This window comes from Vitis riparia, chromosome 12 (assembly GCF_004353265.1).
Source record: "Vitis riparia cultivar Riparia Gloire de Montpellier isolate 1030 chromosome 12, EGFV_Vit.rip_1.0, whole genome shotgun sequence".
NCBI lineage: Eukaryota > Viridiplantae > Streptophyta > Magnoliopsida > Vitales > Vitaceae > Vitis > Vitis riparia.
Genome location: NC_048442.1, coordinates 16,370,631 through 16,383,706, shown reverse-complemented (window position 1 = coordinate 16,383,706; position 13,076 = coordinate 16,370,631). Strand labels below are relative to the sequence as shown.

Sequence of the window (13,076 nt, the reverse complement as noted above, 5' to 3'; positions counted from 1 at the left end):
TCAAAAGCCTTAAAATATATTCTGATAGTTTGTCATTTTCTTAGATGTTTCCTAGTTCCTTCTACCTGATTATGTAAGTATGAAAAAATAGATGCTTTATATGATGTCCCATTTATGCAGGTAAAAACAAGACTCTAAGAACCACCTTTGTTGTGGGTATCGTTGCGACCATTGCATTCATAGTGGCATCTACAGTCTGCGGTTGCTTCTTGTGGAGAAGGAGAAAAACCAGGAAAATAAGTTTTGGTAAACTGGCCTGTGAAATGTTCAATTTCTTCTACTATTGTCTCTAGGAATTGATCAAATTGTGAACCATTAAGTTTCAAATTACTTACAATTGATTGAAATTTAAGGATCTCTTGAGTTCAGCAACCAATTTAGAGTTAACAAAAATTAGAATAACTGTCACTTTATATCATCAGTACATATAGTTGCATTTCAAATACATGATTTGATGGATTCCATGTAAAGCTATTTGAAGTCTTACATTGATAATGTATGCCATTCAGACAGTGTTCATGAAGATAGTAACACAAGCATGGATTCCCTTTTGTTTGATCTGAAGACACTTAAAGCTGCCACAAAAAATTTCTCTGATGAATATAAACTTGGACAAGGTGGTTTTGGTCCAGTCTACAAGGTACTGCTATGTTGATTGCACTTGATAAATGCATTTTTCCTTTGTTGATTGTGTGCGTTTATTCGCCCATCTCTTCATGCATCTAGGGAGAACTGCCTGATGGTCGAGAAATAGCTGTGAAAAGGCTTTCAAGTAGCTCAGGGCAAGGACTTGAAGAACTAAGAACAGAAGTAACGCTGGTCACCAAACTACTTCACAGGAATCTGGTAAGGCTGTTGGGCTTTTGTTTAGAAGAAGAAGAGAAGCTACTTGTCTATGAATACCTGCCTAATAGGAGCTTGGATAAAATTTAATTTGTTAAGACCCTTTTGAAATCTCACTGATTAGCAGTAGGATCATGGTTTTTCAAGTTTTTTCAGCTGCATTATATAGTTCTCTATAATAACCATGCCATGTTATTTTGAGTGAAATATCTTCCCTCCTGGTCTTTAACTTGGATGAGGCAGATAAGAGCAAAGAATCGAGTCTTGGATGGGAAAGACGGTACAAAATCATCTATGGAATTGCTAGAGGGCTTCTCTATCTGCATGAAGATTCTCAGCTCAGGATCATTCATAGGGATATGAAAGCTAGCAATATTCTGTTAGACAAGCATATGAATCCCAAAATTTCAGATTTTGGTTTGGCAAGACTGTTCTGTGGAAGCCAAACTCATGGAAACACGAATCAGATTGCTGGTACTTAGTAAGTTTGAAACTCTCCCACCTTATATTATTGTTACAATTTCTATGCTCATTATATGTACTTAGTCTGCAAGTGGGGATTAATAGATGAAACAGTGAAGAATAAGAATGGAAATAAGTAAGACACTACTGGAGAAGGGTATATGTTTCTATGTTATGTTAATGTGTACAGAACTCATAGACCATTTTTGTTTGTTGATGGCATGAAGTGGATACATGGCACCGGAGTACGCTAAGAATGGACATTTTTCAACTAAATCCGATGTCTACAGCTTTGGTGTTTTGGTTTTGGAAATTGTGACGTGTTGAAGAGCTCAAGTTTTTACAATTCAATGAACCTTCAAAATCTTGTAAGTATAATATCAGAGAATTTTGGCATACATCCATAGTATGATTTGTACCTTAAGATCAATTTAGTTTGATGTTTGTACCTTGTTGCAGGCATGGCAACAATGGGCTAACGGAACTGCACTAGACCTAGTGGACCCAGCACTGGCTGATCAATTCCCAATACATGAAGTTTTGACGTGCATCCAGATTGGGTTACTCTGCATCCAGGATGATGCTGCTGATAGACCATCCATGTCTGAGATTGTTCTAATGCTCAGTAGCCACACCATAACCACCCCAGTTCCTTTGCAGCCACACATTTTTTTTTTTTTGCAGGCAGAGATTTTGAAGCAGATGAGAAGAGGGAAGATTCTGATACTGCTAAGTTAGATCAAAATAATCGAAAAGCAACACAACTATCTGTAAATGAGGTTACAATTAGCGAACTAAGTCCTTTCAGTTGATTTAAATTTCAGTTTATTTGGATTCATTGTTTGGATGTCTTCTCTTCTGGTGATCATGTTATATGATATCGACCACTTTTCTTTCAAACAGATCTTTAATTTCTTTGTCTAGAATAAATGTACTATAGCTATCTTTTATACATGATTAGTCTGACTGAATTAATTGCCAATCTATACAGTTTCAATCCTTGTTTTAGTTGTTGAAAATGAACACTGAGTACAGCTGAGTCACTGCAATTGATTTTGGCACAATGGGGATGCCATGAATAAGTTCTTCAATGCTAATAAGATAGGTCACTAGAAGAGCCTCAATCCCAAGGAAACCAAATAATTATGGGGTTCGATGATATAGCCCTAGAAAATGAAGTGCCCATTTGTGGAGAGAAAACCACATGCTCAATTCCTTGGATCAAAAAAAGAAACCTAAAACAAGGCAGAAAGGAATGGCAGAAATTTATAAATGTGCTTGATATATAAGGTGTTACATTTCCAGAAACAAACTTAATTGTTGTAATTTTTTGATCTTGTAGATCTGCAATGTTGGTGTATGTTGCACCCTGATTGTCTTATTGCTTGCATATTGTCTTATTGTTTTCACTATTAGGCCGGCATAGATTCAAGGTCATTCTAGAAAAGATTATCAATTTGGAGAAGCCTGCAGGGGGCCATTTTCCAAGTCTTTCCCCTGAATATAAAATTGCCGTTGCTTGTTTTACCAAATGATCCTAATTTGTTGCTTCTGTGCTGTTCCATGGAGAATTTTCTACAGTGAGTCATTTGGAGAGACGGTTTTGGATTTATACCGGTCAACTCTTTTGGATTTTGTGGTTGGATGTGAATGAATAGTCACAGATAAAAAAGAAAAACAATTTAAACAAAAAAAAAAAATGAAGTTTGGCCAAATTGAGACAGGATGTTTCATACCCCCCTTTCTTAGCACTTCAGTCCCTTAGAGTATGCACAGTGTCCTAGCTGCATATATATATTTAGATTCTCACAGCAACTTTCTTGCAATCTCTTGTTATCTTTTTCCTCCTGAAGATTTTTTCCTTTATTTTTTTTCTTTCAGATGATGGGCCATGAAGTATCCTAGCAGAATTTGTAGCTAGCCTTCTTACCTAGTTACCTTAAAAGGTTGCAGGGCAATTAGCATTTAGCACTCAGAAACTCTCCACTGAGTGTTTTTTCTCCAACCAAGCTTTATGATGAAATCTCATGAATTCTGTGCTCTTCCTATACTATTTTCTTGTCTTGTTTGTTTTCTAACAAAAGCCCAAGCCCAAGTTTATGTTTGCTGTGATGCTGCTACTAATTACACTTCTGGAAGTGTCTATGAGAAAAACCTGAACCTTGTCCTCAGTTCTCTTGCGGCCAGTGCTTCTATAACAGGCTTCAACATGACTACCGCTGGCCAGGATCCAGATGTAGCTTATGGCCTTATACAGTGCAGGCCTGATATCTCTAAAGGGGATTGCCAAACTTGGTCAAGTACCTCAGCAGTAGAGATCAGTCAACGATGTCCTAACCAGAGGGAAGCTTTTATACAATATGATAATTGTTCGTTACACTATTCAGACTGGCGCTTCTTCTCAACTGTCAACAGTGTTCCACAAATAGTTCTTCTTAATGCGCAAAATGTGACCAACCCAGTTCTTTTCAATGATCAGTTGGAAAGTTTGTTTGAGAATCTCTCATCCCATGCTGCATCCAATCCTTCCCTATTTGCTGTTGGAAGCATCCTTTACACAGGCTCTACTAATATATATGGTATGATGCAGTGCACCAGAGACTTAACAGAAAACAGCTGCTTGGGATGTCTACAAGATATCAGAAAGTATATTCCAAGTTATGGATCACAAGGTGGTCAGGTAATATCCCTGAGTTGCAGTTTAAGGTATGAGATTTCTCCATTTTTTCTGTTGCCACCACCACCTCCTCCAATCAGAGTAGCATCCCCTCCACCGCCTTTTCTTGGGGGCAATTCAACTCCTACTGGAACGAGTGATGGTAATTTTTCGTCCTCCTTTAATTTCATTGCTGTTCTTGTTTCTGATTATACGAAAAGAAATGATCCTCTTGCTTGAGGGGAAGAATATCATAATAGTAATTAACCTTCATGATCCACCGAAGTCATGTAGAAAGTTGCGGGAGAGAAGCTTACAAACGAGAGAAAATTATAGTAAATTATATGGTTAAAATAATCCTAGAGCAATACAAGGTGGGGGGCTTGACTTGACGAGCAATGACATAATTTATCTTTGCACTCTTTTTTAATTTGCATAATATTAAGTTATGACCCATTCAAGATGGGCTTGCAGAGGGAGGAGATGAAGATAATATGGTTTATCAAGGCCTTTAAATATTCTCTTATCATTTGCCCAGATGATTTCATGTTCCTTTTCCTATATGTTAAAAGTATGATAGTATGAATATGCAATCAAGAATGGACTCTTTATAAGTTTATAACCATGTACTCTTGTTTATGCAGGTGAAAACCAGACTCTGAGAACCATTGTTATTGTGGCTATCCCTGTGGCTATTGCATGCGTAGTATCTATAATCTGTGGATGCTTCTTGTGGAGAACCAGAAGAAAGATCAAGAAAATTAGTTTCGGTATACAACTAGCCTATGATGTGTTCAATTTTTTTTTTTTTTAATCAAGTTGGTAACCAATAGGCAATTATATAGACCATTTAAAGAATTCAAAGTGAAGCTATTCTGAATCTTATCTTGATACTGTATGCTATTCAGATGGTGTTAATGAAGGTAGTAATACAAGCACAGAATCCCTTCTGATTGATCTAACCACACTTAAAGTTGCCACAAGAAATTTTTCTGATGAGTGTAAACTCGGAGAAGGTGGTTTTGGTCCAGTTTATAAGGTACTCACCCCTAATTATACTTGATGGAGGCCCTGTTTTTTGGCCTTTAATTTGTGAAGTACTAATTAGGTCCTCTGTGTATGGATCTAGGGAGAACTATCCGATGGGCGGGAAATAGCAGTGAAAAGGCTTTCGAGTACCTCAGGGCAAGGACTAGAGGAACTAACAACAGAAGTGATGTTGGTCACTAAGCTTCTGCACAAGAATCTGGTAAAGCTGTTGGGCTTTTGTTTAGAAGAAGAAGAGAAGCTACTTGTCTATGAATACCTGCCTAATGGAAGCTTGGATAAGATTTTATTTGGTAAGATCATCTTTTGTTCTTGAGTGAAATTTCATTCCATTTTGCTTCTACTCTTAACAAAAATTTTAACTTGAATGAAGCAGATCATAGCAGAAGATTTAGTCTTGAATGGGAAAGACGGTACAAGATCATTGTTGGAATTGCTCGAGGCCTTCTTTATCTGCATGAAGATTCTCAGCTCAGGATCATTCATAGGGACATGAAAGCTAGTAATATTCTGTTAGATGAGCAATTGAATCCCAAAATTTCAGACTTTGGTCTGGCAAGACTATTCCATGGAAGCCAGACTCAAGGAAATACAAATCGGATTGCTGGCACTTGGTAAGTTTGAAACTCCCACCTGTAGCAATTAAAATAAGTACTAGCAATCTGCTTTGGTTCAAAACTTATAGACAATTTCTTGTTTGTTGATGGCATGAAGTGGATACATGGCACCAGAGTATGCCAAAAATGGGCATTTCTCAACTAAATCCGACGCCTATAGCTTTGGTATTTTAGTTCTGGAAGTCGTGGCAGGTCGAAAGAACTCGGGTTTCCACAATTCAGTGAACCTTCAAAATCTTGTAAGTATAATATCAAACAATTTTGTTCATCTGTTAGATGATTTGTGCTCCAAGATTGAGGTGAAAATTGATGAGTTTGTGCCTTGTCCCAGGCATGGCAGCATTGGGCTAATGGAACTGCACTGGACCTTGTGGACCCAAGACTGGGTGATCAATGGCCAAGACATGAAGTTTTGGAGTGCATCCAGATTGGGCTACTCTGCATTCAGGAGGTTGCTGCTGATAGACCTTCCATGTCAGAGATTGTCCTCATGCTTAGTAGCCACACTATAACCACCCCTGTTCCTTTGCACCCACCAGTTCTTGCTGGAAGCAGAAATTTTGAATCATCTGAGACAATGGATGCTACTAAGTTTGATCAGTATAATCGAAAAGCATTGCAGCAATCTGTAAATGATGTTACCATCAGTGAACTAACTCCTCGTAATTGATTCAAAGAATTGTTATACATGAGGTGGGTTATCAGAAAATTTTGGATTTTTTTATGTCATCTTGTTGAATCATCAAACCCCAAAATTTGTTTGGTTCATGGAAGCATTAATTCATATGGATCCTGTTCAAGCATTGATTGATTCATATGTCCATATGTCCACCAAGAACACTTTATGGACAAGAACCTAATGTTATTTTCTACTGCTAAAAGCTCGAACATGTAAACTACACAGAAGATTGTCTTCACAACCAGGTTACTTTCTTTGATTAAATTCATAGCAATCTTATGATCATTTCAAATTTATATGAACTCATTGTTTATTCGTTAGGGCCTGTTTAATGAGCTATACCTTCTGACTAAGAGCTTCTTTGAAAAGATAGAGGTATGGAAGAAGGCTTTCTATATATTCTTCCAAACTCCATCTCAAAAGAATCTTATTTCAAACTTTAATTAAGGAGGGTCTCCAGATCTTAAATCATTTTATCTATCCAGTTTTTTCAGTCCACTTCCATATTGAGAGTTGAATGTTGATGAAGTGGACCTCCACCTTACCCATTACTGAATTTGGTCAGACCATGGGCTAGGGTTGAAAACTTTGAGATGATCACTTTGATCATATATTCACTTATTCCAAATGAAGGAAGAAATCAGCCCTACCGAGAAACTTCTCTCTCAACGTCAATCCTGAGATTTCATGGCTCTATAAATGCTGCATTTCCTTTGCTATCTGCCATAACCAAGATGCCTTTCTCCAGATTTGCCTCCTTTCTGTGCCTGCTATCCTTTTTGCTGCTTCTCAATAATGCAGTTGGAGTTAACCCTCTCTTCCATTTCTGTACTGGCTCTGAGAAGTTCATTGACAATGGCCCATATGAAACCAACTTGAACAAACTCATGGATTCTCTCCAAATCCTAGCTCCTCCCACAGGTTTTGGAAAAGCTTCAGTTGGTTTGAACGCTGACCGATCAAACGGGCTTGCTCTCTGTAGACCTGATGTCTCAAACACAGACTGCAAAGCCTGTGTCACTGAGGCAAGCACCGAAATTCTCAAACGCTGTCCAGACTACAAAGCAGCAATCATATGGTATGATAATTGCCTTTTGAAACACTCCAACATGGATTTCTTTGGCCAAGTTGACCACCAAAAGTTCTACAGATTCAATGAGAAAAATGTAAGCAATCCAGCATCATTTAATCAGAAAACAAGGGAGCTGCTAAGCCGCCTAGCAGAAGCAGCTTTTGTAGCCCCAAATATGTATGCAACTGGAGAAGTGGACCTTGAAGAGTCCAAGAAACTATATGGATTGGTTCAATGCACCAGGGACCTTTCAACCCTTGATTGTAAACAGTGTCTTGATGATGCAGTAAGTGAAGTACCAAACTGTTGTGATGGGAAGGAAGGAGGTAGGGTTGCCACTGGGAGTTGCAACATAAGATATGAGACTTACCCCTTTGTGAAATCTTAGAATTTCCTCTAGGATTTATGGACTAAATTATATTAACATTGATAAATGAAGTGTTGCATTTAGATAATTTAAGTTTTTATTTTTGTGATATTTGTACTATTTTTGTTCAGATGAGGAGCATGCTTCATTTCAATTATCTGGTATATATGGATTCATAATAAATTTGCATGCTTCTCGTCAAGTTATGTGTTGTAAAAACTTTCCCTACAAATAAATATTAACCTTTTCCTTTGTTCAGGAGAAAAATGTAGATTTTAGCTGTCCGTTTAAGAGGACTTCACAATAGCAAAAGATCTGCCATTGCTGGCTATGCTTGACTGAAGTTGTGAATCTGCCCATGGCTTTTCTTGAATCTGGGTGGCAGTCTTATTTTTGGGTCAAATCTGGGTTGGCCTTGAAGACCCAAAAAATGATGGAATCAGAATAACAAATGTCCATAGTTATCAGAAACCTAGAGATAAGCATAGCTGTCAGAAACCTAGCTATTTGATTAAAAATATCAAGGCAAGAAGTTTACATATTGTCTGGGAATAATATACAGGAGAACACTAGTACTCGTACTCATAAGATTAATTTGACAACTTCTGAGTGATTTTGGCATCTTCAAATGGCTCGAGGCCTGGGGCTTTAGCCCAGACTTGACGGGCTTTACCTTAGACTGGATCGGCCCGGAATTCTTCTACTGTTGGCAGTTGTACTTTTTTTTTTTTTTAATTTAAGTTTATAATTTTAACATTTTAAAATAAAAACCCTTGATTATGAAGTAACAGTAAATTAATTGGTATAAAATGGTGGGATTCAATTTTCTTTTGAAGGAAAAATGAATTCAATAGACATGAATATCGAATCAAAACTGAATCAACCTTTTAGTGATGAAAAAACCAAATTAAATCAAGTTTGTATGAGATTAATTTGATTTAGTATGTAAATTAATCTAAATATTAAGAATAATTCATTTAAAAAAATAATTAAAAGCAATTTGAACTTGAATTTTGAAATATATTTAAAATTTCTAGTTCAAAAAATATAAAAAAATGAATGTCTTTGCTTAATAATAATGAATTACTTTAATAGAGTATATATATAAAATATATACAGTAATGATTATGATCATTCAGCATTATTAATTTAGACAATGTAAACTTGAAATATTAATTAAAATTTTTTTCTAGAAATATGAGGGTTGTTTTGTAATATATATTTTTTTTGGTGGGTTTTCCAAAACAAAAATTATAAAACCCATTTTCATATATAGAAAATATCTGGAAGTGGGAGAAAATTCAGGTAGGTGGTATCCAGGGTAGGGATATACCTTCATGCATAAGCACCTAATATTACTGTGTCTAGTGCTAAAATTTCAAAATTTTTCACTAAACAGATTAAAATAATGAGAATTAGATAAGTTGATTTCCTGGATATCAATCATGGACCAGTCAGAGAGGAGCAATGGTATGATCATTTCTTTGAAAATTTTCATCATAAATTCATATTTTATCCTGGATAGTGGCATGGCACTTGTTCATGCATGTACCTCTGGTTGAATCCTTCTTACAAATTTTCCATTTGAATTTACAGAATCAATATTCCTGAACTAATGCCAGTTTATGAGAGGCTGTGATTTCAATGGATCATAACGTATGGAAGCACCATTTTCTAAAACTATGAGTTATAGATGAATTTGTTGAATTGAATAGTCTCTTCCCAGAAACTTCATATTATGGGACTGATTTCCTGAACCTAAAGGAGATTCTTCCAAGAATAATACCTAAGCATGAGACAGTCCAACACTAACTCATGATATAATATTCCTCTTGGGTTCCTGTACACCCCATATTGGGGATGGGGTGGAAGTGCGCAACCGACTTATCCATTTCAAAGACTTTGATCATTTGCAAAATTCCAAAATGAAGGAAAAGTCAGCTTGATAATCTTCTTTAAAGCAATAATGGTGGGGTTTTTGCTATATAAATGATTCATTGTCCCAGTAAGAAAGCCATCACCTTCAATATATCCTTGGCTATCTGCAAAATCTGCAGTGTCCAAGATGTATTTCTCAAGATTTGCCACCTCCCTCTACCTGCTATCCTTTGCTTTCCTTCTCCAAACCACCGTTGGAACTGACCCTCTCTTCCATTTCTGTTCAAGCTCTCAGAAGTTCATAGATAATGGCACATATGAGACCAACTTGAACAAGCTCATGGGCTATCTCTACTTAGCAGCTCCTCCCACAGGTTTTGGGAAAGGTTCAGTTGGTGAGAAAAATGACAAAGTGAATGGGCTTGCTCTCTGTCGAGGTGATGTCTCAAACACAGACTGCAAAGCCTGTATTACCGAGTCAAGCGGTGAAATCCGCAAACGCTGCCCAGACAACAAAGCTGCAATCATATGGTATGATTACTGCCTTTTGAAATACTCAAACGTGAATTTCTTTGGTCAAGTTGCTTATCAGAACAGGTTCTATATGTGGAACTTGAATAATGTAAGTGATCCTGCATCATTTAATCAAAAGACAAAGGAGCTGCTAAGCAACCTGGCCCAGAAAGCTTTTATCAACTCGAAAATGTATGCCACCGGAGAACTAGAGCTGGAAGAATCCGAAAAACTATATGGATTGACTCAATGCACCAGGGATCTTTCCAGCAGTGATTGTAAGAAGTGTCTTGATGATGCAATAAGTGAACTTCCAAACTGTTGTGATGGCAAAGAAGGAGGGAGGGTTGTTGGGGGGAGTTGCAACATAAGATATGAGATTTACCCCTTTGTCAATTCTTAGAGAACTTATTCGGTTCTCTAGGGTTTGGGGATCAGTATATTACAATATATAAATAAAGTGTTGTACACACTTCAATTTCTCATGTTTAGGGGAATGGAGTATTATGTCACCCCTTTTTCATCTGTTTGCTTGCATTCTATCTCTAAATTATGTTCTTGAATAAAATTTCCCTGTTGTTAATCAGACTATTTACATGTTGTAACGAGCTGCCATGCCACCCCCTCTCCTCAGTAATAAAGCCAACCCCTCTCTTTAATAATAAGAGCATTAAATATTAATTGCTAATATATATATACAATGGCACGTAGAAACTTTTTTTCTTTATCAAATATAGAATCACAATCAAAATATTTTTTTGTGATCTCATTTGATAAGGAAAAAAGTTTATGACATCATATATATTAATGAGTTTCTTTATTTTTTGGTTCAAAACGGATAATATTCATATGAAAGGTAGTTGGTCGCTGCAATACTTGTTGGAATCAAAAGAACTAACTTGTCACCGATTATTTATTTGTGTTGACATGTTAAGATTTTATCACTTACGTACTAACCAAAGTTTAATTTAGGCTTTACTTATCATTTTCAATCTCGCATGAAGCATGGCTATAGCAGAGTCGCAGACAACTCTGTCTTTACATCATGCCTATGTCAAGAAAATTTTAGGTGATAAATGAGGGTTCGTACTATACCATCTAGCTCTTGTTCTCTCTCCAACTTGTTTCTGGAAGGAATGGACTTAAGAAGTTAGGTTACAATATTCCCTTGTGAGGGACCCGTACCTGTGGAAAACCACCTACTTTCATGAGGGCCCATCCTCATACTTTGCATAAATGGACAAATTATATGTGGATCTGAGATAAAGAAAGGTAATATGTATACTGAAGTTGACTTGTTTCATTAATTGGTGTCCTGAACTTGAAGCTGCCCATTAGTGAACGAATGAGAAGTCAGCTTTTTCGCTCTTAAATGGCTGGATGGGAAGATTTCGGCCTCCATATTTGACCCAGCACGGTACATTTCGACAAGAATTCGGTGATGTTCCAGAAGGGATGTTGAAGTTTGTTTACTTGTAACTGATAAGACATAACTGGATGACTCTGCTACTAGCGACAAGTAAGCAAATTCAACATGAATGCTTGGAAAATGTTCAAGAAAAAATCTCTATTGAAAGGTAGAAGAGCTTCTCTTCTTGGAGAGAAGCACAAACGCAAGCTGATCCATTTCTCATCCAACATGGACTTCTCAAAATCAATCCCTCTCTGTTTTCTGCTCCTCTCTCTTCTTCTCCGGGCTGCCATTGGAGCTGATCCTCTTTTCCATTTCTGTTTTATCCCAGAAAACTACACTGCCAATGACCCTTTCAGTAGTAACTTGAATGAGCTAACAACCCTCCTCTCCTCCAAAGTCCCCCTACTGGATTTGGACTTGCCTCAACTGGACAAGGCCAAGACAGTGTAAATGGCCTAGCTCTATGCCGGGGCGATGTCTCAAGCATAGACTGCAAAACTTGTGTCACTGAGGCAACCAAAGAGTTGCACAACCGCTGTCCATACAACAAAGGAGCGATCATTTGGTACTATAATTGTCTCTTTAAGTACTCAAATGTGAAGTTCTTTGGAGAAATCGACAACAAAAACAAGTTCTATATGTATAACGTACAAAGTGTTGATGATCCCACTTCATTTAACGTGAAAATAAAGGAGTTGTTGAGCAGCTTGTCCAATAAAGCATATGGTAGTCCAGTGTTGTTTGCTACGGGTGAGCTTGTGCTGGAAGAGTCTATGAAACTCTATGGTTTGGCGCAATGCACTAGGAATCTTTCAAGCCTTGATTGTAAGAAGAGCCTTGATGATGCAGTAAGTGAACTCCCAAGCTGTTGCGATGGAAAACGAGGGGGAAGAGTTGTTGGTGGGAGTTGTAATGTGAGATATGAGCTTTATCCTTTTGTCAATGCTTGGACATGATCAATGATTGTGATCATTCAGCATTATTAATCTTTGACAATGTTAACTTGGAATATTAATTAAAATTGTTTTCTAGAAACATCTAGGGTTATTTTGTATTTTGTTTGGTGGGTTTAATTTCCAAAACAAAAAATATAAAATATCTAGAAGTGGGAGAAAATTCAGGTAGGTGGTATCCAGGGTACGGATATATTCATGCATAAGCACCTAATATTATTGTGTCTAGTGCTAAAATTTCAAATTTTTTTTACTAAACAGATTAAAATAATGAGAATTTGATAAGTTGATTTCCTGGATATCAACCATTGACCAGTCAAAGAGAATCAATGGTATGACCATTTCTTTGAAAATTTTGGTCATAATTTCATATTTTGTCCTGGATAGTGGAATGGCACTTGTTCATGCATGTACTTCTGGTGATGAACTGGTTTGAAACATTCATCATAACATCTATATATATATAAACACTTGAATTCTTCTTACAAATTTTCCATTTGAATTTACCGAATCAATATTCCTGAACTAATGCCGGTTTATGATAGGCATTTTAATGGATCATAACGTATGGAAGC

The 13,076-nt window shown here is 36.9% G+C and overlaps 2 protein-coding genes and 2 pseudogenes across 2 annotated transcripts; all 4 read left to right on the top strand.

Moving 5' to 3' along the window:
* Positions 1 to 538: 538 nt before the first annotated feature.
* Positions 539 to 6,295, top strand: LOC117926033 (annotated as a pseudogene).
* A 743-nt stretch (positions 6,296 to 7,038) lies between these two features.
* On the top strand, positions 7,039 to 7,781 carry LOC117925845 (cysteine-rich repeat secretory protein 38-like). Its single transcript, XM_034844953.1, has one exon. The coding sequence runs from the start codon at positions 7,039 to 7,041 to the stop codon at positions 7,762 to 7,764; it is 726 nt and encodes a 241-aa protein (XP_034700844.1). The 3' UTR covers positions 7,765 to 7,781.
* Positions 7,782 to 9,808: 2,027 nt separating this feature from the next.
* LOC117927169 (cysteine-rich repeat secretory protein 38-like) lies at positions 9,809 to 10,725 on the top strand. Its single transcript, XM_034846588.1, has one exon. It carries the CDS (start codon positions 9,809 to 9,811, stop codon positions 10,535 to 10,537), a length of 729 nt encoding a protein of 242 aa, XP_034702479.1. The 3' UTR covers positions 10,538 to 10,725.
* Positions 10,726 to 11,668: 943 nt separating this feature from the next.
* LOC117926032 lies at positions 11,669 to 12,504 on the top strand (annotated as a pseudogene).
* Positions 12,505 to 13,076: the final 572 nt, after the last annotated feature.

Bases quoted from the DNA above. Each gene is read 5' to 3' on its own strand.
- LOC117925845 (XM_034844953.1), top strand. From the start codon at position 7,039: ATGCCTTTCTCCAGATTTGCCTCCTTTCTGTGCCTGCTATCCTTTTTG.
- LOC117927169 (XM_034846588.1), top strand. From the start codon at position 9,809: ATGTATTTCTCAAGATTTGCCACCTCCCTCTACCTGCTATCCTTTGCT.